At 40.1% G+C, this 25,705-nt stretch overlaps 1 protein-coding gene across 1 annotated transcript in view; it reads left to right on the top strand.

Annotated features, from left to right (window-relative positions):
• Positions 1-25,705, top strand: part of WWP2 (WW domain containing E3 ubiquitin protein ligase 2) — a 191,561-nt gene that overhangs the window by 12,945 nt on the left and 152,911 nt on the right. The window contains exons 2-4 of the mRNA XM_007524578.3: positions 6,787-6,871; positions 19,934-20,081; positions 20,663-20,784. Coding sequence (XP_007524640.1) covers positions 6,802-6,871; positions 19,934-20,081; positions 20,663-20,784 — 340 coding nt within the window. The 5' untranslated portion in view covers positions 6,787-6,801. The remainder of the gene's footprint in view (positions 1-6,786; positions 6,872-19,933; positions 20,082-20,662; positions 20,785-25,705) is intronic.

Here is a 25,705-nt window from a genome sequence, read left to right as displayed (position 1 = left end):
AAGAGTGATCAAGTGTGGGGCCAGATGATGACTTTACTGGATAGAGCACACATTACCATGTGCAAGGGTCCAGGTTCAAGTACCCTTCATGGGAAAAGCTTCATGAGCAGTGGAATAATACTGCAAGTTTCTCTCGCTCTCTCTCTTTATTTCTCTGTCTCTTACCCTCTATCAGGAAGGAAAGAAAAAAAGATGGCCACCGGGAACTGTGGAGTTGTGCAGACACAGAGTCCCAGCAATAGCAAAATGAAACAAAACCAATCAAAGAAAAAAATAATGATCAGTTGCTAAGTCTGATGTAGGTTGCTTTCTTCTACCAAAAGCTTTTGTGGCTTTATTTAATGGGAGTTTTTCAGAACAAAGGTATCTGAGCTCCTGGGAGGCTGGGATTCCATGGTGTTTGCCTTTCCATTGCCAGCAACTAATCCAGGTAGGGCCTGTAAGCATCTGTGTAAAGAACAGTCTGGCTCAGGAGTGGACAGGATGAGTAACAGGGACTGGAAAAGGTACAGTCAGGAGTAAGACTGCCTTCCTGCTGTCCCTGTTCCCTAGCTTCAACCATCATCCTGCTTTAACTACCCAAATTTGAATTGTCCATTAACTTAGAATTACAGTATACCTCAGCAGTTTCACTCCTAGGCATACACCCAAGAAAAATGAAAATCTAGCTTCACACAGAAACATGTACACAAATGTTCACAATAGTGTAATTCCTGAGCACCAAAAGACAGAAACAACCCAGTTGGTCATCAGTGAATAAAAATACAAGCAAACTATGTTATATGCATGTGGTGGAATATTATATGGCCACAAAAGGCATGGAGTTCTTGTTAGTGCTGCAACATGGGTGAACCTTGTAAACATAATGCTGAATGACAGAAACCAGAATAAAAAGTTATGTAAAATTTTTACATAAATACAAAATCTCTTGTATGGTTGTATTTATTTTAAACCTTCAGAATAACAAACCCAGATAGGTAGAAATTACATTAGGGGCCAGGTGATGGTATACCTGGTTGAGTGCACATGGTATAATGCACAAGGATTAGGGTTAGAGTTTCCAGTCCCTACCTGCAGGAAGAAAGCTTTGGGAGTGGTGAAACACTGTTGCAGGCCTCTCTCTATCTCTTTCCCTATCACTCCCTTCCCTCTCCATTTCTGGCTGTCTCTATCAAACAAAGGTTAAAAACAAACAAACAAAACAGTGGTTCGGGAGGTGACGCAGTGATAAAGCTTTGGACTCTCAAACATGAGGTCCTGAGTTTTATCCCCGGCAGCACATGTGCCAGAGTGATGTCTGGTTCTTTCTCTCTCCTCCTATCTTTCTTATTAATAAATAAATAAAATCTTAAAAAAAAGAAAAAGGTGAGTCGGGCGGTAGCGCAGCGGGTTAAGCGCAGGTGGCGCAAGCAAAGATCAAGGACCAGCGTAAGGATCCTGGTTCGAGCCTCCAGCTCCCCACCTGCAGGGGTGTTGCTTCACAAGTGGTGAAGCAAGTCTGCAGGTGTCTCTCTCTCCTCCTCTCTGTCTTCCCCTCCTCTCTCCATTTCTCTCTGTTCTATCCAACAACAATGACATCAATAACAACAATAAAACAACAAGGGCAACAAAAGGGAATAAATGAATAAATTTAAAAAAAAAGAAAAAGAAAGATTAGTAGTTATGTGGGGCTGGGAACAGAGAGGAATGCTGAATAACTGCTGATAGGGGTCTGGAGTTTCTTTTGGAGTAATGAAAAAAAGTTCTGGAATTAGTGGTGATGGCTGTTCCACTCTGAATATACTAAAACTCACTGAACTGTATTTCTTTAAAAGGGTAGGTTTATGCTATGTGAATCATATTTCAACCAAAAATAGTCAACCAGTTCTCTGTGGGTAGAAAGGGCAGAACACTGCTTTGTTTTATGCAGTGTCTGGGATTGAACCCAGGGCTACTGCTGAGGCACCTCTCCATTACCCAGTTCTGTTCTGAAAGCACTCTGTGTTCTCTGGAGGTCAAAGACAATTTCAGTGCCCAGAACAGCATCCCCCTCTGGCTGCCAGGATACCACATGGCCTTCAGCTTCCTCTACAGTTCCTTGTGTGAATATACTACAGAATGTACAGAATGTTCCCTCTACCTTTTTTTGACAGAAACAGAGGGAGAGAGAGAGAGAGAGAGAGCGAGAGAAAGAAGAGAAGAGAAAGGGAGAGGGAGAGGGAGAGGGAGAGAGAGAGGGAGAGGGAGAGGGAGGAGAGGAGAGGAGGGAGACCACAGCACTGAAACTTCCTTCTATTTGGGGGCTGGACTTGAATCTGGTTTGCACATATTACAAGGCGGCACACTATTCAAGTGAACTGTTCCATACACACTCCTTTTTAGTTTCTCCCTTCTCCTCAGCTCTGGTATATGGTGGTGGAAATTGAACCTGGGACCTCAGCACCCATGCAAAGTAGAAAAGGAAAGGTGAAAAAGAGGAGGAAGATGGCAATGCTTTGGAGTGAGGACCAGAGGTAGACTGCCTGCTTGCTACTCTTCTGATAGAGTTTGTTCTTGCTTCCTTCTGTCCCTTGTCACTAAATTACATATATTTTATCCAATTCTCAAAAGCATAACCAGTATTTTGGTGGTGGTGGCATCAATAATTGTTTTGAAATAAAGCTTGAGGAATACAGTAAAAAAAAAGCTAAAGCAAAATTAATGGACAGGAATAGTTTACCAGGGAAGGTGCCTGCCTTGCCATGTATGTTGCCCAGGTTGGAATCCAGGCATGAGCTCTGGCAGTGCCATAGGGGGTGCTCTAGTGCTGTGTGAATCTCACTCTCTATCAGAATAAAAAATTTGTCCTGGAATAGTGAAATTGAACAGTGTGAGGCCCCAGTGACAGACACCCAAAGATAAAACAAAGATATATTTAGGATTCTGATATATATAATCTAGAGTCACAATAAAAAGCAACAATAATTTCAGTAAGATCATATCCCCCAGCCACTGCATATTTTATTTATTTATTCATTTATTTATTTTATTTATTTTTGTTGTTGCTACCTAGATGGTTTTTTTTTCTTTCCCTCCAAATAGAGACAGATAGAAAAGTAAGTTTCCCTCAATGCTGTAGAAGTTAGATTTAATTGTGAAGTTAGATTTAAGTGTAGAAGTTAGATTAGAAGTGTGAGGTCCTGAGTTCAACCCCCAGCAACACACGTACCAGAGTGATGTCTAGTTCTTTCTCTATTCCTATATTTCTCATTAGTAAATAAATAAAGTCTTTAAAAAAAGTTTTATAGGCAAGAGAGAAGTCATAACTACCACTCTGGTACATGTAGTGCCAATAGCTCAAACCTAGGGCTTCAGACATGGTAAGGTAAGGGTGCTCGTCTAGGGCATTGTGACTTCCACCTCAAGTATGATTAAGAAATTTCATCAAACTGTATCCACAGAGAAAAGAAATGTTTGATAGAGTCAAGAGCTATAGCAACCTACTAAGGTTGAATTTGCCCAACTGTGTCCAAGATTCTTATGTATGTACACATGAAGAGTAGCTACCCTAGGAGACACTTAGATCTATGATGGAGCTTTTTATTTTTCTTTTCCTTATTTTGTGGAAGATTCCAGAATTTGCCTTACTCTTCTGGATTTGGAATGATAAATAAGGCTTTTTTATTACTAAAAAGTTGACTTTAGCTATAGAAAATATCAAAATCAATGTCAGCTGTAGCTACTTTTAATTCTCATACAAAGGGCTTCCATCCTTAGACTGTCATGTCATTAATCATGAACAACCCTTCAAAACAGGAAGTTAGGAGGAGAGAGAAGACACAAATAAAATGAAGGAACATATTAATGATGTTTAGGGGAGTAGGAGTTTTGCATCATTTTTATAGCAGCAATTCTCAAGTGTGTTCCCTAGGTGCCTAGAGGGGGGTTGTCAAGACACTTTTGTAAGGCCAGATTTATTTTTGTTCTGCCAATATTACTTTACTTGCCCTTTTTACTGTGATCACATTTGTGGTGATGATGCAGAAGCATAGGTGAGAGAAGCTGTTGTTACCAGCACTGCTGTCATATTCCTCACCTACACACACTCAGTAAAAAAGAAAAAGCCATTTCCATTTTTTTCAAGTTTATGTGCTTCACTTAAGAAAACATAAACATTATTAACTATATTAAGCCTTGCCTTTTGAGCACAATTTCTTTTAAAAAAAGTTTTTTTTTTTTTCAAGATCAGAAGAGAAAACACAAGTAGAACCTGAATTGCACCAAAGTAAAAGATTCTGGGGTGAGTGGGGGGGGCGGAGTACAGGTCCTGGAAAAGGATGGCCCAGGACCTAGTGGGGGTTGTATTGTTATGTGGAAAACTAAGAATTGTTACGTGTATACAAACTATTGTGTTTACTGTTGACTGTAAAACATTAATCCCCCAATAAAGAAATTTAAAAAACAGTTTTTTTGTTTTGTTCCAAATCAGTGATTTAATAGGGACTGGGTGGTGACACACCCACTTGAGTGCACGTTATCATGTGCAAAGACCTGTGTTCAAGCCCCTGGTCCCCACCTGCAGGGAGAAATCTTCACAAGCTGTAAAGCAGTGCTACTGGTGACTCTCTTTCTCTCTCCCTCTCTATATCCCTCATTTCCCATCTCAATTTCTGTCCTATCAAAATAAGTGAATATTTTTTAAAAAATTAGTGCTTTCATGGTGATTTATTAGATTATAAGAGTATATAGTTCCATACCACACCACCAAAGTTCTGTGCCCTCATGTTCCCCAAAGATAATGTCCCTAGTTTTCCCAGAGTCTTTAGAGACAAGTTAGCTACTTTAAATTTTTTTTTTTTTAATTCATGTGTTTCAATTTTCTCTATTCCACGTGAACACATGGTTTCTTAACATTCTTCCTGATGCACTGAGAGTACTTGTACTACATGCTGAGATGTAATGTTTGTGTTGAGGGAAAACACACAATTGGGTTGAGAACTAAATTAATGTTTATTTTATTCTTTTTCTTTCTTTTTTAATTTTATCAGAGCACTGCTCAGCTCTGGTTTAAGTTGGTGAGGGGAATTGAACCTAGAACTTTGGAGCCTCAAGCATAAGAGTCTCTTTGCATAACCATTATGATAAGCCCACTTGTGTTCTTTTTCTTGAAATACCTTTTTTTTTTTTTTTTTTTACTAAAAACAAACAAAAGTTTTTAGGTTTAGCTATTTGGCAGACATTTTCTTGAAAGTGAATGAACACACGTGGCGCAAAGAGCAAGGATAAGGATCCTGGTTCAAGCCCCCAGCTCCCCACCTACAGGGGGTTCGTTCGCTTCACAAGCAGTGAAGCAGGTCTGCAGGTGTCTATCTTTCTCTCCCCCCTCTGTCTTCCTTTCCTCTCTCCATTTCTGTCTGTCCTATCCAACAATAAGGACATCAATAACAACAATAATAACTACAATACAAAACAAGAACAAAAGAATAAATAAACATTTAAAAATAAATCATAAAAATAATAAAAGAGGGATGAGTGGTGGTGCACCTGGTTGAGCGCACATGTTGCAGTGCACAAGGACCCTGGTTTGAACCCCCAGTCCCCATCTGCAGTGGAAAAGCTTTACGAGTGGTGAAGCAGTGCTGCAGGTGTCTCTCTGCCTCTCTCCCTTTCTATCACTTCTTTCCCTCTTGATTTCTGGCTATCTCTATCGAATAAATAAAGATACTAAAAAAAATATTAAAAAAATAATAATAAAAGAAAGTGAATGAGCAAAACTGTCATTTCAAGAAAAACAACTACATTTGTTGTCAGTCTTAAAAATAAGTTTTTAAAGTAAAACTTAGAATCTTGGAACACATCTGTCACAAAGAGCTTGACAGCTTCACAATATTTAAGAATATGTCTAATAAGACCAGCAGTGACATTCATAGATAAGCATTTTTCTTAATATTATATTATGAACTGTAGCAACATTTATGATTTCTGCATAACTCAGTGAAAAGATATTTTCCATATCACAAATGGTGAGCCTACAAAATGACATATGAGTAAAAGAACCATTCAGCATTCAAGCAGACTTCTGCTTCTAGCCAAGATGGAGTGGCAGGGATGCCTGACGGGGAGTGATGTTGAAAATCTTTTTGTTGTGGTCCGGGAGGTGGTGTAGTGGATAAGGCATCGGATTCTCAGGCATGAGGTCCTGAGTTCAATCCCCGGCAGCACATGTACCAGAGTGATGTCTGGTTCTTTCTCTCCTCCTATCTTTCTCATTAATTAATAAATAAAATCTTTAAAAAAAAAGAAAATCTTTTTGTCTGCTTACTGGCTATTTGAATCTCTTCCTTGGAGAAAGTGCTGTTCAGGTCTTTTGCTGACTTAAAAATCAGATGATTTGATTTAATGGTTGAGCTGTGACTTCGTTTTTGGGCTGTCTGTACTGGGCTTTCTTCCTCTACACTTTGATTAATTGTTTCTTTCTTTGTTTAAGATCTGTTCAGGTTCAGCAGTCTTTAGGAGACAGCACACTGCCAGGAGTAGTCTGACCATAGTTACTTAGATATTTATATTTTCTTACTTCCGTAGTTACTTAGATATTTATATTTTCTTACTTTTGTCCCTCTAAAGATATATTTTACATTTATTTCATTTGAGGTAGAGAAGAGCCAGAGCACCATTCTGGTAAATGTAATGCTGGCATATCAGACCAGGAACTACAGGTGTGCAAACCCTGCAGTTTTTGTCTATTTATGCTAAAATTTAAAAATTCTGGCTTAGTTCCTCATTCTTATTTAATCTCCTCCAAAACTGTTGTCTGTCTTTGTCTTACAGTTTCCTGGTGATGACATGGCATCTGCCAGCTCCAGCCGGCCAGGAGTGGCCCTGCCTTTTGAGAAGTCTCAACTTACTTTGAAAGGTAAAGAGGCCCTAGACCAGATGTTTACTGTTTGAAGTCTAACTTGGTCTGTGGGAAGAGGTGGAATTGTATTTATTGCACACCTTGATCTAGAGAGTCAATTTTTGTGAAGTTACTAAGCATATTACTTTTTTAAAAAATAAATTTATGGGTAGGAGAGATAGCATAATGCTTATGCAAACAGATTTTCATGCATGGGGCTCAGGGGTTCTAGGTTCAATCCTCAGCACCATCATAGTCAGAGCTGAGCAGTGCTGTGGTCTCCGTCATCCTCTGTATGTCTCATTAAAATAAAGGAATAAGGGGCTGGGTGGTGGCCCACCAGTTGAGTGCATCTTCTCTCTCCTACTTTCTCCCCTTTTCCTCTTGATTTGGCTGTATCTCAATCCAATAAATAATAAACTTTAAAAAATTAAAGATGGGCCACCCCCCAGCCCCTTTTAAAATTATTTATTTGTTATTTTTATTAGTGGTTAAATAATGATTAACCAGATTGTAAGATAACAGGAATATAATTCCATATAGTTCCTACCACCAGATTTCTGTGTCCCATCCCCTCCATTTGAAACTTCCCTATTCTTTTCTTTTTTTTTTTTGCCTCCAGGATTATCATTGGGGCTCAGTGCCTGCACTATGAATCCACTGCTTCTGGAAGCCATCCTTTTTTCCCCATTTTGTTGTTGTTGGATAGGACAGAGAAAAATTGAGAGAGGAGGGGAGAGATAGTGAGGGGGAGAGAAAGATAGATAGACGCCTGCAGACCTTCACTGCTTGTGAAGTCATCCCCCTGCAGGCGAGGAGCTGGGGCTTGAACCACGATCCTTGGATGGTTTTTGCACTTTGCACCAATTGTGCTTAACACAGTGTGCTACTGCCTGACCCCCACTTCCCTATTCTTTATCTTTCTGGGAGTATGGACTAAACTTCTTTATGGGGTGAATTTTCTTACTACTTAGCATTATAGCTGGAGAATGTGTGTTTTCATTACACACATGTTTAACTTACAGGAATTCAATAATATCCAGAAAAATAATGGGAGAGAAAGAGAAGCAACAGTTGTTCATGTGTTTCATTGACAGGCCACATTATAGTTTGGGAATGTTATTGTGTGGTTCTCTCTCTGCTTCAGTTTCCTTATTCCTCTTCATAGTACAATCTACATTTAAGATCTACTTTTTAAATACATCAAGATCTTTAAGATATAATTAAAATACGTCAAGGCCTTTCAGTATAACCCAATTATTGAATTTGATATTTAACTCCAACACTGAGAAACTATGATGCATTGAACCAAGTGAAAAACTGGCGGTTTTATTGAAAATAAATGTCAGACCATTTTGATGTCTTCTTGAGAAATTTTCTGATTTCTGCTTTATTACTTTTTTATATAATTTTTTAAAATGCATCATGACTTAAAAAGTTTTTTATTAGATTTATTTATTGGATAGAGACAGCCAGAAATCGAGAGGGAGAGGGTAATAGACAAAGAGACACCTGAAGCACAGCTTCACCACTTACAAAGCTTTCCTCCTGTAGGTGGAGACCGGGGGCTCGAACCCCTGTCCTTGAGCATTGTAACGTGTGCTCAAGCAGGTGCGCCACCACCCGGCCAACTGCTCATTACACTTTTTTTTTTTTAAATTTGCGCACTAACAGTTTCAGCCATTAATGGTATTTAAAAAAAAATTATTCCCTTTTGTTGCCCTTGTTGTTTTATTGTTGTAGTTATTGTCGTCGTTGTTGGATAGGACAGAGAGAAATGGAGAGAGGAGGGAAACACAGAGGGGGAGAAAAAGATAAACACCTGCAGACCTGCTTTACCGCTTGTGAAGCGACTCCCCTGCAGGTGGGGAGCCAGACTCGAACTGGGATCCTTATGCTGGTCCTTGCACTTTGCATCACCTGCGCTTAACTTGCTGCACTACCGCCTGACTCCCCTGTTTATTACTTTTAAAAGCAAGACTAGCAAGCAGCTTACCTGGATAAGTTCACTTCTTTTGTAATATATACTACCCAAGTTCTAGCCTAGGCTCCAGTACACTGGAGAATACTTTGGTGGTGTTGTCTTCCCCTTTCTCTCTTTGTTTTTCTATCTCTGTGTCTCTATCTAAGAAAATTGGCCTAGAGTAGCAACAATGATAACCAAAACCAAAACAAAACCAAATGAAAAAAAAAAAAGTGCAAGGACTCGGCGTCAGGATCCCGGTTCGAGCCCCCGGCTCCCCACCTGCAGGGGGGTCGCTTCACAGGCGGTGAAGCAGGTCTGCAGGTGTCTATCTTTCTCTCTCCCTCTCTGTCTTCCCCTCCTCTCTCCATTTCTCTCTGGCCTATCCAACAACAAACGACATCAACAATGGCAATAATGATAGCAACAGCGAGGCTACAACAACAAGGGCCACAAAAGGGGGAAAAATGGCCTCCAGGAGCGGTGGATTCATGGTGCAGGCACCGAGCCCAGCAATAACCCTGGAGGAAAGAAAAAAAAAATAACTGGTAAATCCTATCAGAATTTATATTAAATTTTCTGATGTTAATAATGATACTATAGTGGTCTGGGAGGTGGCGCAGTGGATAAAGCATTGGACTCTCAAGCATGAGGTCCTATGTTCGGTCCCTGCAGCACATGTACCAGAGTGATGTCTGGTTCTTTCCCTCCTCCTCTTTCTCATAAATAAATAAATAAAAATCTTTAAAATAATAATAATGAGGGAGTCGGGTTGTAGAACAGTGGGTTAAGCGCAGGTGGCGCAAAGGACAAGGACCGGCATAAGGATCCCGGTTCGAACCCCGGCTCTCCACCTGCAGGGCAGTCGCTTCACAGGCGGTGAAGCAGGTCTGCAGGTGTCTATCTTTCTCTCCTCCTCTCTGTCTTCCCCTCCTCTCTCCATTTCTCTCTGTCCTATCCAACAACAATAATAACTACAACAATAAAACAACAAGAGCAACAAAAGGGAATAAATAAATAAAATAAATATTAAAAAAAATAATGATACTATAGTTACACCAGAAAATACCTTTCTTGGACTTGGCAGTGGTGCACTTGGTAGAGTACATGTTATCATGCTTAAGGACCTGGGTTCAAGTCCCTGGCTCCTTCCTACCTATTAGAGAAATCTTCATGAGTGGTGGAGCAGTGCTGAAGAAATCTCTCCTTTCTACTTTTCTCTGCCTCTTGATCTCCCTACTTCTGTTTTCCTTCTATGATGGGAGAGAGAAAAAAAATAAAAGAGGAAAAATTAAGTGTCCAATGAGAGCAGTGGAATCATCATTTAGACACAGAGCCCCAATGATAAAAAAAAAAAAAAGTCTTTGCTCTTAGAAAATACTACACACTGATGTATTTAGGAATAAAGAGGCACAATTTGTACAACTCACAAAGTTTCAGGAAAATAGAGTATTTTTGTATGAGAAAGTCAGCCAAGAGAAATAGGATAATAAAGTAATATAATAAAAAGTCAGAATTTGGTGACTCTGAGTGAGTGGATTATTGAACTGTTTATTTTCATTTTTATTTTTTTTACTTTTAAATGAGCACTAGATAGAACCAGACCCTCACTCTGGTACATAAAATGCCAGGGATCAAACTTGGAACCCTATGTCTGAGAGTCTAATGCCTTATCTGTGCCACCTCCTGGGCTGCTTATTAAATTATTTGTATTATTATTAAAACTTTTTAAAAAACAGTTTGCTTATGGAGAGGGGCCATAGGCATGTGCTGGGGAGATAGCATAATGGTTATACAAAAGGCTTTCCATGAGTGGGGCTCTGAGGTCCCAAGTTCAACCCCCAGTACCACCGTAAGTCAGAGCTAAGCAGTTCTCTGGTGTCTCACTCTTTTTTTTTTAAATATTTTATTTAGTTTATTATTTTAATGAGAAAGTGTAAATACAGAGGGAAAGAGAGAGACAGAGAGATACCAGAACACTGCTTAGTTCTAGCTTATGGTAGGGCTGGGATTGAACCTGGGACCTCAGAGCCTCAGGCTTGAAAGGCTTTTGCATAACCATAATGCTGTCTCCCCAGCCCTGTCTCACTCTTTTTATACATATCTCTCTTTAAAAAAATTTATTTATTTTATTCCATTTTGTTGCCCTTGGTTTATTGTTGTAGTTATTATTGTTGTTGTTATTGATATCGTTCTTGTTGGATAGAACAGAGAGAAATGGAGAGAGGAGGGGAAGACAGAGAGGGGGAGAGAAAGACAGACACCTGCAGACCTGCTTCACTGCCTCTGAAGTGACTCCTCTGCAGGTGGGGAGCCGAGGGCTCGAACCAGGATACTTATGCTGGCCTTTGTGCTTTGTGCCATGTGGCTTAACCCTATGCGCTACCGCCCGACTCCCTCTACATAGCTCTTTATCATTAAAAATAAAGTTTTGAATGAGAGAGAGAGCAAGAAAGAGAGGGAGAGACATGCAGAGAGAGAGAGAGAGACAGTGAGAACATGAGCCAGAGCATCACTCTGGCACAAACTCAGGACCTCATGCCTAAGAGTCCAACACTTTACTATACGACTTCCCAGGCCACTCTTAGAACTGTGTTTTTTCCTTTCTCTCTCTCTCCCTCTCTTTCTTCTTTTTTTGCCTTCAGGGTTATTGCTGGGGCTCAGGCCTGCACCACAAATCCACTGTACCTGGATACTATATATATATATATATATATATATATATATATATATATATATATATATATATATATTAACCCTTTCTTTTTTTGTTTCACTTTTTTTTTTATTGGGGAATTAATGTTTTACATTAAACAGTAAGTACAATAGTTTGTACATGCATAACACTCCCCAGTTTCCCATATAACAATACAACCCCCACTAAGTCCTCTGAATCCTTCTTGGACCTGTATTCTCCCCACCCACCCACCCCAGAGTCTTTTAGTTTGGTGTGATACGCCAATTCCATTTCAAGTTCTACTTCTGTTTTCTTTTCTGATCTTGTTTTTCAACTTCTGCCTGAGAGTGAGGTCATCCCATATTCATCCTTCTGTTTCTGACTTATATCACTCAACATGATTTTTTCAAGGTCCATCCAAGATCGGCTGAAAACGGTGAAGTCACCATTTTTTACAACTGAGTAGTATTCCATTGTGTATATATACCACAACTTGCTCAGCCACTCATCTGTTGTTGGACACCTGGGTTGCTTCCAGGTTTTGGCTATTACAAATTGTGCTGCTAAGAACATATGTGTACACAGATCTTTTTAGATGGATATGTTGTGTTCCTTAGGATATATCCCCAGGAGAGGAATTGTAGGATCATAGGGTAGGTCCATTTCTAGCCTTGTGAGAGTTCTCCGGACTGTTCTCCACAGAGGTTGGACCAATTGACATTCCCACCAGCAGTGTAGGAGGGTTCCTTTGACCCCACACCCTTTCCAGCATTTGCTGCTGTTACCTTTTCTGATGTATGACATTCTCACAGGAGTGAAGTGGTATCTCGTTGTTGTCTTTATTTGCATTTCTCTGACAATCAGAGACTTGGAGCATTTTTTCATGTGTTTCTCAGCCGTTTGGATCTCTTTTGTGGTGAATATTCTGTCCATGTCCTCCCCCCATTTTTGAATGGGGTTATTTGTTGTCTTGTTGTTGAGTTTGGCAAGCTCTTTATATATGTTGGTTATTAAACTCTTGTCTGATGTACGGCATGTAAAGATCTTCTCCCATTCTGTGAGGGGGTCTCTTGGTTTGGGTATAGGTTTCTTTTGCTGTGTAGAAGCTTTTTAATTTGATGTAGTCCCATAGGTTTATACTTGCCTTAGTCTTCTTTGTAATTGGATTTGTTTCATTGAAGATGTCTTTACAATTTATGCAGAAAAGAGTTCTGCCAATATTTTCCTCTAAGTATCTGATAGTTTCTGGTCTAACATCCAAGTCCTTGATCCACTTGGAATTTACTTTTGTATTTGGTGAAATACAGTGGTTCAGTTTCATTCTTCTGCATGTTTCAACCCATTGTTTCCAACACCATTTGTTGAAGAGACTCTGCTTTCCCCATTGAATAGTCTGGGCCCCTTTGTCAAAGATTAGATGTCCAGAAGTGTGGGGGCTCACTTCTGGGCTCTCAGTTCTATTCCACTGGTCAGTGTGTCTTATTCATGTTCCAGTACCAAACAGTTTTGATGACAATAGCCCTATAATACAATTTGAGATCTGGGAGTGTGATGCCTCTGGTTGTTCTTTTTTCTCAAGATTGTTTTGGCAATTCTAGGTCTTTTCTAGTTCCAGATAAACATTTGTAGCATTTGTTCTATTCTCCTAAAAAAATGTGTTTGGGATCTTGATGGGGATAGCATTAAATTTGTAGATGGCTCTGGGTAGTATATTCATTTTGATGATGTTAATTCTACCAACCCATGAACATGGAATACCTTTCCACTTCTTTGTGTCTTTTTCAATTTCTTTGAGTAGCGACTCATAATTTTCAATATACAAGTCTTTCACTTCTTTGGTTAGGTTTACTCCTAGATATTTTATTGTTTTTGTTGCTATAGTAAAAGGAATTGATTTCTGGATTTCAATTTCTTCTAACTTAGTGTTTGCATAGAGGAATGCCACTGACTTTTGAATGTTAATTTTGTAGCCTGACACTTGAAAATGTCCAATAGTTCTAGTTTATCTATCTCTTCATTTAGCTCCCTTATGTCTTTATTGACTTTCTGCCTGGATGATCTGTCAAGTTGAGAGAGTGGGGTGTTGAAGTCCCCTACTATGACTGTGTTGCTGTTAATATATTGCTGTAGCTCTTTCAGTAGATGTTTGATGTATTTAGATGGCTTCTCATTGGGTGCATAGATGTTAATAATTGTTAAGTCCTCTTGATTGACTGATGCTCTGAGCATTAAGTAGTGTTCATTCCTATCTTTTTTAATCTTATCTATTTTAAAGTCTATCGTGTCAGATATGAGAATAGCTGTTCCTGCCCTTTTTTGTGGGCCATTGGCTTGTATTATAGTTTTCCATCCTTTCACTTTAAGTCTGTGTTTGCCTTGTTGAGTTAGATGGGTTTCCTGTAGAAAGCATATTGTTGGGTTGTATTTTCTGATCCATCTTCCTACTCTGTGTCTTTTAATAGTTCAGGCCATTAACATTTATTGATATCAAAGATTGAAGATATTTTAACGCCATTCTTGTGGAGTTTTAGAATGTTCTGATATATGTCCTATTTATGATGGTCTGTTTATAGAAGACCTTTCAGAACTTCTTTCAGGGCAGGCTTGGTGATAGTTGATTCCTTCAACTGTTGCTTGTCTGAGAAGGTTTTGATGCTTCCATCTAGTCTGAATGACAGTCTAGCAGGATATAGTATTCTTGGTTGAAAGCCTTTCTCGTTGTGCACTCGATAGATATCTTGCCCTTCTCTTCTGGCCTGTAGTGTTTGTGTGGAGAAGTCTGCTGCTAGTCTTATGGGTTTTCTTTTGTAGGTGACTTTTTGTTTTTCTTGTGCAGCCTTCAGGATCCTTTCTTTATCCTTATTCCTTTCCATTCTAAATATGATGTGTTTTGGTGTCTTTAAGTCTGGGTTAATTCTATTTGGGACCCTCTGGGCTTCTTGAATCTTTATGTCTTTGATGTTGTCTAGACTAGAGAAGTTTTCAGTTATTATGGCCTGAAGAATGCTTTCTTCCTCTCCCTCTCTTTCTTCCTCTCGTAAGCTAATAATGCGTATATTGTTTCTTTTGAAGTCATCCCATAGGTCTCTGTTGTTGTTTTCAGCATCTCTTAATCTCTTTTTGAGATCTCTTACTTCTTTTTTAGTTGTCTCTAATTCATCCTCAATCTTGCTAATCCTGTCTTCAGCCTCATTGATTCTATTCTCTATGCCCTCTACTATTTTCTGAAGTTCATCTATTTTGTTTCCCTGTTCTGATACTTTTTTAGCTTGTTCAGCTAGTTGTGTTCTTAGCTCAGCTATTTCAGCTTTCAGCTCTCTAATAACCTGGAGATAGTGTTTTCTTCCAGAGTCTTATTTGTTGTTCCTGCATTTCTGATTACAATTCTTTCAAACTCTTTACTCACTTCTGTGATTATTTCCTTAGCTAATGTTTGGATGTTGAAGTTGTTATTTTGTGTTTCACCCTTTGGGGGGCTTTTAGCTGGACTGTTGTCCTGGTTAGTTTCTCCAATATTTCTTCTTGTTGGTTTACCCGTTTTATATATTATGTTATGAGTTCCCTCTCTTAATACTTTTCAAATTACTGATCACTATTTCCTGGATTGACTTGTGTCTAAGTAAGGTAATTAAAGGGTTCACAGTGGTGGAAGTTACCAGTTGTTTCAATAGTATTTTAATCCCTGAGTTGGAGCTCAGTGATTTAAAAGCCTCTTTTTTTATTTATTTTTTCTTCTCTGTAGGCTATGGGAGCCTGAGGGCTTCTAACTATAAGTAGGCTTCTTAACTTAATCACTGACTCCTAACCAAGAGATAAGGCAGGGTGTGGCAGAGATAGTCAGGTGGTTATGCAAAGAGACTTTCACAGCCCCACAGCTATGTCAAGGAGGTATTTCCTGGTTAGATCTCTCCCCTGGTGTCCCTCCCTGCTGCTGCTAGATTCTGAGGGCAGTAGCAATGGAGACTCAGGGTTGCACTTGGTGAGTCTCCGGGGAGTCCTCTCCTCCCTTCAGTTATCCCCTTTTTGGTGGAACAGACTGGAGGTGGTGTCTCAACTGATAAACTGCCGGACTGTTACCAGCCACTTTGTCTCTCCTTAGGCTTCTCTCTGTCACCAGCCACGTGTGTTTGCACTCACCGGTGCTTTGGTGCTTTGGTGGGTTCCTGTATTCGTTCTAGTCCTGTCTTGTTGCAGTCCCAGGTGGTCTCCTTTGGTATTCCTAGTTGATCCGGGAGAGGAGAGGAGAGGAGATAAACAAATCTGCTGCTGCTCGTAGCCCCGCCTCCGGAAGTCTCCATGGACACTATTTTTATCCCCCTTTGTTGCCCTATTTTTTTTTATTATTGTGCTTATTATTGTTGTTGTTATTGATGTTGTTGTTGGATAGGACAGAGAGATTGAGAGAGGATGGGGAGACAGAGGGGGAGAGAAAGACACCTGCAGACCAGCTTTACTGCCTGTCAAGCGACTCCCCTGCAGGTGGGGAGCCGGGGGATCGAACTGGGATCCTTATGCCAGTCTTTCCACTTAGCGCAATGTAAGCTTAACCTGCTGTGCTACTTTGTGACCTCCCCCTTTTTTCTTCTTTGCCTCCAGGCTTATCTCTGTGACTCTGTGCTTGCTCTACGCATCCACTGCTCCTGGAGGCTATTTTTTCCCTTTTTGTCGCCCTGGTTATCGTTGTTGTTATTGCTGTTATTGTTATTGGATAGGACAGAGAGAAATCGAGAGAGGAGGGGAAGACAGAGGAGGAGAGAAAGACACCTGCAGACATGCTTCACCACCTGTGAAGCAACCTCCCTTGCAGGTGGAGAACCGGGGGCTTAAACGCGGAACCTTACGCTAACCATGTGTACTTAACCCACTGCTTAACCATGTGTACTTAACGCATTGCGCTACTGCCCAGCCCCCAGAACTTTTTAAAACATATAATTTATGTTACAATTTAAAAAAAATGGAAAGAGAAAAAACAAACATTGTTTAGGAAAAATGAAAATATGAATTGGTTTGGGAACTGGAAGCCTTAGTTTCTTGCTTAGTTTTGGATCTGACTAGCTCGATGATTTTAAGTATTTCACAACTCCCCCTGGGTTTTGTTTGGTCTAATTATTATTATTATTTTAATTGTTACTTATTTCCCCTTTTGTTGCCCTTTTTAAATTGTTGTTCTAGTTACTATTGTTGTTATTGATCTCATTGTCGTTGGATAAAACAGAGAGAAATGGAGAGAGGAGGGGAAGACAGAGAGAGAGAGAGAGAGAGAAAGTGAGCCTGCAGACCTGCTTCACCGCCTGTGAAGGGCCTTCCCTGCAGGTGCGAGCCGGGGGCTCGAACCGGGATCCTTACTCAGGTCCTTGCGCTTCATGCTACGAGTGCTTAACCCGCCGCGCTACTGCCTGACTCCGTTTGGCCTAATTATTAAATACAGGGATTGACCTTGTTGATTTCAAAGAAACTGTCTATCAAAATTATATTTAGATCAAAATTATATTTTTTAAGGGTCTGCATGCAGAACAACGCTCATACCACCAGGTGGCCTCAGTTAGCCTTGGTCTATGTGAAAATCATTTTTCTCTGGCCACATTTTCTAGCATCAGGATCTTTTTTTTTTTTTCTTGGACCATCTCATGTTCCCTTTGAATTTTAGCCAAAAGTTTTATTATTGTTTTTCTTTGCCTTTCTCCTACTTGGTTTTTTTGGATCTGAAGGAGCCAGGTATTACCAAAAACAGTCTGGATGTGGGTTTGCTAAGTCGTGATTCCTAAAGTATAGTCAGTCTTCCTCTGGGAAGCAAGGAGATAGTTGCCAGATAGTTGTTCAGATCCAGATAATCTTGTCATCATGGGTAAAGTTGTCTGTCATAAGCTCTAATTTGAGGCATAGGATAGGAACATTGATATGTTTTGCCTTAGTGACCTGTAGCTCCCACTATGGCTAGTCTAACTCCAGGCTTGCATGTGTTTAGTTTGTGATCTGTGAGTTCCTGGCTGTAAGGACCAAATGAATACCATAAATGCTTTCAAATGTGCAGTACAAACAGTAGAAGAAATGTAGAGGGACAAAAAAAAAAAAAAAAGAAAGAAAGAAAGAAAGAAAGAAAGAAAGAAAGAAAGAAAGAAATGCACAGGGGCCAGGTGGTGGCATACCTGGCTAAGTATCATATTATGGTACCCAAGGACCTGGGTTCAAGCCTGAAGGGGTAAGCTTCACAAACAGTGAATCAGTGCTGTGGGTGTCTCTGTCTCCTTTTATTCCCTTTTCCTCTCAATTTCTCTATTTTCTATCAAATTAAGTAAAGTTTAAAAACAATCTTTAAAAAATAAGAAAATGCAGACGACTAACAAACGTGGAAAAAATATCCAACCCCATTATTTGTTGAAGAAAAATTATAGAACAAATCAGCAAAGCCTGGTAAAGACATACAGCATGGTGGAGTCAGATTGCTGACAGCAAAGCCCAGCTCCAAGCACCCAAACCTGCATTGATGACCTATCTCCATAAGCCTCCTTACTTTGGAGTGAAATAGGGATCCCTTACTGCTTGAGTTTGTTGTGAGAATTAAGTTAGACTACATGTGCATACCCACCCAGGAGGTGGTTTAATTTTAGACTGTCAAGTGTGAGGTAGGTCCTGAGTTTCATCTCTGACATTGCATGTGCCAGAGTAATGCACTAGTTCTCATCTCCTCCCCTCTGCAATAAATAAATGTTTAGAAAAAAAAAGAAAGAAAATAAAATGTGTATATAGCATCGTATCTATAAGAAGTATACATGAAAGCCTTATCTTCCTTGTGCTATTATTTCAATGTTATCATTTGCAAAGCACTATACTTAGTGCTATGCAGTGTTTGGTAAAATAGACTTATTCCCATGTTATCAGTGGGCCGCTACATGGGTTTACCCTTTTTGGAAAAGAGTTAGATAACTTTAAGGACTTTAAAAGTGGCCAGAAGGGGGCCGAGTGGTGGTGCACCTGGTTGAGCGCACATATTATAATGCACAAGGACCTGAGTTTGAGTCCCTAGTCCCCACCTGCAGGGGGAAAGCGTTGCGAGTGGTGAAGCAGGTCTGCAGGTGTCTCTCCCTGCCTCTCTCTCTCCCCTCCTCCTTTCAATTTCTGGCTGTCTCTATCCAAAAAAATTAAAAAAAAAAGTGGCCAGAACACAGGTCAGTGGTTAAAGTTCATGCCTTTCTATATGTGATATCCTGATTTTGATTCTCATCCTTCCACATGGGCACACCATGGAGAGCACCGAGAAAACTCTAAGGATGACAGGGTGATGCTTTGATGTTTCTCCCTCTCTCTGTTCCTCTCTCTTTCCCAAAGTCTTAAAAAAGATATGAATCAAAATGGGGAGCCAGGGAGATCAGTCTGTGGTATTATGCATGTGCGAGTTGGGTTCATTACTTAGTATTGTGACCTGGAAAGTGGTGGTGCAGTAGATAAAGCACTGGACTCTGGGGACCTATAGGTAACACAGTGGATAAAATCTTAGACTATCAAGTGTGAGGTCCTGAGTTCAGTCCTCCTGGCATCCTGTATGCCAGAGTGATGCTCTGGTTCTCTCTCTCTCTCTTTTTCTCTCTCCTTCTCTTTCTCTCCTCCTTTCTCTCCCCTCCCCCTTTCATGAATAAGTACACTTTAAAATGTACCTTTTAGGGGGTTGAGCCCCCCACTCCCCACCTGCAGGGGGGGTCACTTCACAGGTGGTGAAGCAGGTCTGCAGGTGTCTATCTTTCTCTCTCCTCTGTCTCCCCCTCCTCTCTCAATTTCTCTCTGTCCTATCTAACAGCAGCAACGACAGCAAGGGCAAACAAAATGGGAAAAATGGCCTCCAGGAGCAGTGGATTCATAATGCAGGCACAGAGCCCCAGCAGTATCCCTTGAGGCAAAAAAAAAAGTACCTTTTAGAATAATACTCAGAAATACATGTAAGCATAAAATTTGTGGCTTCTCAGAGTAAAGCATTGTAATACTATTTAACAATGAGAAAATAATTACTGCATTATGACTTACACAATGATAGATTTATATTATAGTCATTTACTGTTGACTTTTGGGGGAAGAATAATTTTCAAAGAAAATTGAGGACATACAAGATGAGAATCTGGGAAATATTATTTACTAACATCTTTTTGGGAAATGGAAGTGGCTGGGGTATTGAACCAGGGCCTCTTACATGCAAAGCATGCATAACTACTATAGACCCACATTCCAGCCCGTGAATTTACCAATAACTTCACAATGTTTATCCTTCTCTTTTCAGGTTAAGAGTTGTTTTTTTTTTTATATTTTGCTTTGTAAACATATCCTTAAAAACCAAAATGTATTTCTTAAAAGAAATAACAAAAAAGAAACAAAGAAGCCAGAATATCTGCCACCCGGGGTCATCAGAGAGTCCTCTGACTCACTGTGGACATATTCTTTCTTTCTTGTCCAGTGGTATCAGCTAAGCCCAAGATACATAACCGTCAACCCCGGATTAACTCGTTTGTAGAAGTTGCTGTGGATGGACTCCCCAGTGAGACCAAGAAGACTGGGAAGAGAATTGGGAGCTCTGAGCTTCTCTGGAATGAGATCATCATTTTGTAAGAGAAATCCTCTTAAAAAATTTTTTTTAAACTTATCTTTATTTATTGTATAGAGACAGCCAGAAATTTAAAGAGAATGGGGAGATAGAGAGGGAGAGAGGCAGAGACACCTGCAGCACTGCTTCGCTACTCACAAAGCTTACTCCTGCAGGTAGAGACTGGGGGCTCGAGCCTGGGTCCTTGCACCATTATAACGTGCGCTCAACCAGTTGCACCTGCCACCACCCAGCTCTCAAGAAAGCCTCTTCTTTTTAAACAAAGTCACAGGAGGCAGAAAGAAGTTGTTCTTAGGGGTTGAGGGATGCCCAGGTTGCTTCGAGGCCTCTAACTTTGCTGCCTTTGATACCTGAGGCAACTCTCTCCGGGTGTTGCTCTATCATTGAGCTCACAGAGCATTCATTATTAGCTAGATGGTCACAGGGTCAGCCTGTGGGGGAATGGGCATATATGGGTGTCTTCCTGTTTGAGCCTTCCCCTAACTTCCTCAAGATGTCAGCAGTATAGTTCATTTATATCTTCTAAGTTACACGAGTGGCTGGTCTGCTTGGATGGGATGGAATCGAGTCTTTGTATTCCAGGAATGTCACGGCCCAGAGTCATTTAGATTTGAAGGTCTGGAGCTGCCATACCCTGAGAAATGAGCTGCTAGGCACCGCCTCTGTTAACCTCTCCAACATCCTAAAGAACAATGGAGGCAAAAGTAAGTATGACCAATGGGTGGCAAAGGTGATTGATTTTCACTGGGTGGGGAGAAGAATTTGAAGGCTCAAATGTCTCTCAACCACCAATGTGGATCAACCTGGTGATACAGTTTCTTCCAGGACCAGAGACTTCAGCCATGTGCCTTCTGTGTGCCCTGTCCATGGACACCTGGGAGGGGTGACAGCTCCTCTCTAGTGTTCACTGTGGGATTCAGTGACAAGGGAGGACATGTGCCCTCTAAACTCTTTGGCTCGGGCTGTTTTCCTTCTGCGCCTGCTCCTCTTTTTCCATATGTAAGAGATCCATGACATGTATAATAGAATCAAATTGTCAGATGCCTCCAGCCTAAATCATTACTCTTCTATTGTGAGTTCTTGAACAGAACAAAGGAGCTGTATGTATGTGTGTTTATGTTTGGGATGGTGTTACAAACAGTGCCCTATGCTTCATAGACACTCTATAAACCTTCACTGGATGTTGGGATGTGATGGAAGCTCTATCTTAATTATTCAGGCTGCCCAGCCGCCTGGAAACCTAAATCCTAACGTCTGTTTATTGGTGTTTGTGGTCAGTGGCATAACCGTAGCTGTGGTATCTGGACCCTCCCTCATAAAGCCTCTATTCAGAGCAGTACCATATGTGGTGGGGAATGCCACAGAAAGAAAGACTCCTTTTTTCTCTTGATGTCTGCTGTCGAGAAAATATTTTCTGAAAGTAGATTTAACTTAAGAAATACATGGGGGTGGGGAGTGTTGAGTCTCAGAGAGAGCGGCATTGATTGAACAGTTCGTTCTTTCTGTGCCTGTCCTTGTTCTGGGCCACTTGAATGGTCTTTTCTTTTCTGCTGGGTGTGTAGAAATGTGCTGAACCCTTTCTGATTTTAGGAATTGTTTAAAACCAGGGATATGCCTTCATTTTAATTCTTCAGGGAGCTCCCTGATGTTCTGTCTTCTGTGCCAATCTTTGTTTTCCAAACCCAATAATGCCTTTTATAATTGAATTATTATTTTTTTATTGGGGAATTAATGGTTTACAGTCAACAATAAAATAAAATACAATAGTGTGAACATGTGTAACATTTCTCAGTTTTCCACATAACAGTTCAAACCCCACTTGGTCCTCCTCTGTTTTCCAGCACCTGAACCCTCCCCACTACCCCAGAATCTTTTACTGTGGTGCAATACACAACTGAATTTTTTCTAAACCCAGGCATGCCTGTTTTATCATTTGGTTTATCAAGGAGCATTGTATTTATTGTGTTACTTGAAAATATAATTGTAGGTATTTTTTTTTTCCAACGTTCCCCGTAGATATTTTTTTACATTAGGATCAGCTACCAGAATAAGTGTCCTCTTCTTCATTTGTCCAGTCAATATAAATTTCCTTTTAATATAAAAATTATTGTAGGAAAACTAGAAATTATACAAAAGCACACAGAGACACAGGGACAATTAAATTCTCCTGTACCTAATGATGCTTACTGCTACTATTTTGATAAATACCTTTGAGCCTTTTTCCCTGTGCAAATATACTTACTATTAATTTTTTTGGATAGGACAGAGAGAAATGGAGAGAGGGGGGGAAGACAGAGAGGGGAAGCGACTCCCCTGCAGGTGTGGAGCCCAGGGCTGTAACCCGCATCCATACTCCAATTGGTGTGCTTTGTGCCATGTGCGCTTAACCCGCTGCTACTACCAGACTCCCATACTTACTATTTTTTAGAAAAATATTTTTCTTTTCTTCTTGTTGCCCTTGTTGTTTTTATTGTTTTTTTTTAATTATTTCTTTATTGGGGAATTAATGTTTTACATTCAACAGTAAATACAATAGTTTGTACATGCATAACATTCCCCAGATTCCCATTTAACAATACAACCCCCACTATGTCATTCATCATCTTTCATGGACCTGTATTCTCCCCACCCACCTACCCACCCCAGAGTCTTTTACTTTGGTGTAATACTCCAATTCCATTTCAGGTTCGACTTGTGTTTTCTAATCTTGTTTTTCAACTTCGGCCTGAGAGTGAGATCATCCCATATTCATCCTTCTGTTTCTGACTTATTTCACTCAACATGATTTTTTCAAGGTCCATCCAAGATCGGCTAAAAACGGTGAAGTCACCATTTTTTACAGCTGAGTAGTATTCCATTGTGTATATATACCACAACTTGCTCAGCCACTCATCTGTTGTTGGACACCTGGGTTGCTTCCAGGTTTTGGCTATTACAAATTGTGCTGCCAAGAACATATGTGTACACAGATCTTTTTGGATGGATGTGTTGGGTTCCTTAGGATATATCCCCAGGAGGGGAATTGCAGGGTCATAGAGTAGGTCCATTTCTAGCCTTCTGAGAGTTCTCTAGACTGTTCTCCACAGAGGTTGGACCAATTGACATTCCCACCAGCAGTGCAGGAGGGTTCCTTTGATCCCACACCCTCTCCAGCATTTGCTGATGTTACCTTTTCTGATGTATGACATTCTCACAGGAGTGAAGTGATATCTCATTGTTGTCTTGATTTGCATTTCTCTGACAATCAGAGACTTGGAGCATTTTTTCATGTGTTTCTCAGCCTTTTGGATCTCTTCTGTGGTGAATATTCTGTCCCAGTCCTCCCCCCATTTTTGGATGGGGTTATTTGTTGTCTTGTTGTTGAGTCTGGCAAGCTCTTTATATATGTTGGTTATTAAACTCTTGTCTGATGTATGGCATGTAAAGATCTTCTCCCATTCTGTGAGGGGTCTCTTGGTTTGGGTAGAGGTTTCTTTTGCTGCGAAGAAGCTTTTTAATTTGATGTAGTCCCATAGGTTTATACTTGCCTTAGTCTTCTTTGTAATTGGATTCGTTTCATTGAAAATGTCTTTAAAATTTATGCGGAAAAAAGTTCTGCCAATATTTTCCTCTAAGTATCTGATAGTTTCTGGTCTAACATCCAAGTCCTTGATCCACTTGGAATTTACTTTTGTATTTGGTGAAATACAGTGGTTCAGTTTCATTCTTCTGCATGTTTCAACCCATTGTTTCTAACACCATTTGTTGAAGAGACTCTGCTTTCCCCATGTAATAGTCTGGGCCCCTTTGTCAAAGATTAGATGTCCATAGGTGTGGAGCCTCATTTCTGGGCTCTCAATTCTATTCCACTGGTCAGTGTGTCTGTTCATGTTCCAGTACCAAACAGTTTTGATGACAATGGCCCTATAATACAGTTTGAGATCTGGGAGTGTGATGCCTGCAGTTCTGTTCTTTTTTCTCAAGATTGTTTTGGCAATTCTAGGTCTTTTCTGGTTCCAGATAAACATTTGTAGCATTTTTTCTATTCTCCTAAAAAATGTGCTTGGGATATTGATGGGGATAGCATTAAATTTGTAGATGGCTCTGGGTAATATATTCATTTTGATGATGTTAATTCTTCCAACCCATGAACATGGAATATCTTTCCACTTCTTTGTGTCTTTTTCAATTTCTTTGAGTAGTGACTCATAATTTTCAGTATACAAGTCTTTCACTTCTTTGGTTAGGTTTACTCCTAGATATTTTATTGTTTTTGTTGCTATAGAAAAAGGAACTGATTTCTGGATTTCAATTTCTTCTAACTTAGTGTTTGCATAGAGGAATGCCACTGACTTTTGAATGTTAATTTTATAGCCTGACACATTACTGTATTGCCTGATGATTTCCAAAAGCTTCTTGCTGGATTCCTTAGGTTTTTCCATGTATACTATCATGTCATCTGCAAATAAGGAGAGTTTGACTTCTTCTCTTCCAATCTGTATGCCTTTAATTCCTTGCTCCTGCCTGATTGCTATGGCAAGAATTTCCAACACTATGTTGAATAGTAATGGTGATAGTGGGCAGCCCTGTCTGGTACCTGATCCTATTTGTGGTGGTCTGGTTGTTTATAGGAGACCTTTCAGAACTTCTTTCAGGGCAGGCTTGGTGATGGTTGCTTCCTTCAACTGTTGCTTGTCTGAGAAGGTTTTGATGCTTCCATCTAGTTTGAATGACAGTCTAGCAGGATATAGTATTCTTGGCTGAAAGCCTTTCTCGTTGAGCACTCGATAGATATCTTGCCAGTCTCTTCTGGCCTGTAGTGTTTGTATGGAGAAGTCTGCTGCTAATCTTATGGGTTTTCCTTTGTAGGTGACTCTTTGTTTTTCTCTTGCAGCCTTGAGGATCCTTTCTTTATCCTTATTCCTTTCCATTCTAAGTATGACATGTCTTGGTGTCTTTAGGTCTGGGTTAATTCTGTTTGGGACCCTCTGGGCTTCTTGAATCTTTATGTCTTTGGTGTTGTCTAGACTAGAGAAATTTTCAGCTATTATGGCCTGGAGAATGCTTTCTTCCTCTCCTTCTCATTCTTCCTCTGGTAAGCCAATAATGCGTATATTGTTTCTTTTGAAGTCATCCCATAGGACTCTGTTGTTGTTTTCAGCATCTCTTAATCTCTTTTTGAGATCTCTTACTTCTTTTTTAGTTGTCTCTAATTCATCCTCAATCTTGCTAATTCTGTCTTCAGCCTCATAGATTCTATTCTCTCTGCCCTCTACTGCTTTCTGGAGTTCATCTATTTTGTTGCCCTGCTCTGATACTGTTTTAGCTTGTTCAGCTAGCTGCCTTCTTAGCTCAGCGATTTCAGCTTTCAGCTCTCTAATAACCATGAGATAATTAGAATTTTCTCCCATATTCTCATTTGTTGTTCCTGCATTTCTGATTTCAATTTTTTCAAATTCTTTACTCACTCCTGTTATTATTTCCTTAGCTAATGTTTGGATGTTGAACTCGTTGTTTTGTGCTTCACCCTCTGGAGGACTTTTAGCTGGACTCTTGTCCTGGTTCGAGTCTCCAATATTTTTTCTTGTTGTTTTAACCATTTTATATATTATGTTATGAGTTCCCTTTATCAGTACTTTTCAAATT

Source organism: Erinaceus europaeus, chromosome 2 (assembly GCF_950295315.1).
Source record: "Erinaceus europaeus chromosome 2, mEriEur2.1, whole genome shotgun sequence".
NCBI lineage: Eukaryota > Metazoa > Chordata > Mammalia > Eulipotyphla > Erinaceidae > Erinaceus > Erinaceus europaeus.
The sequence above is the reverse complement of the archived record's forward strand: the minus strand, read 5'-3'. Positions and strand labels throughout refer to the sequence as shown.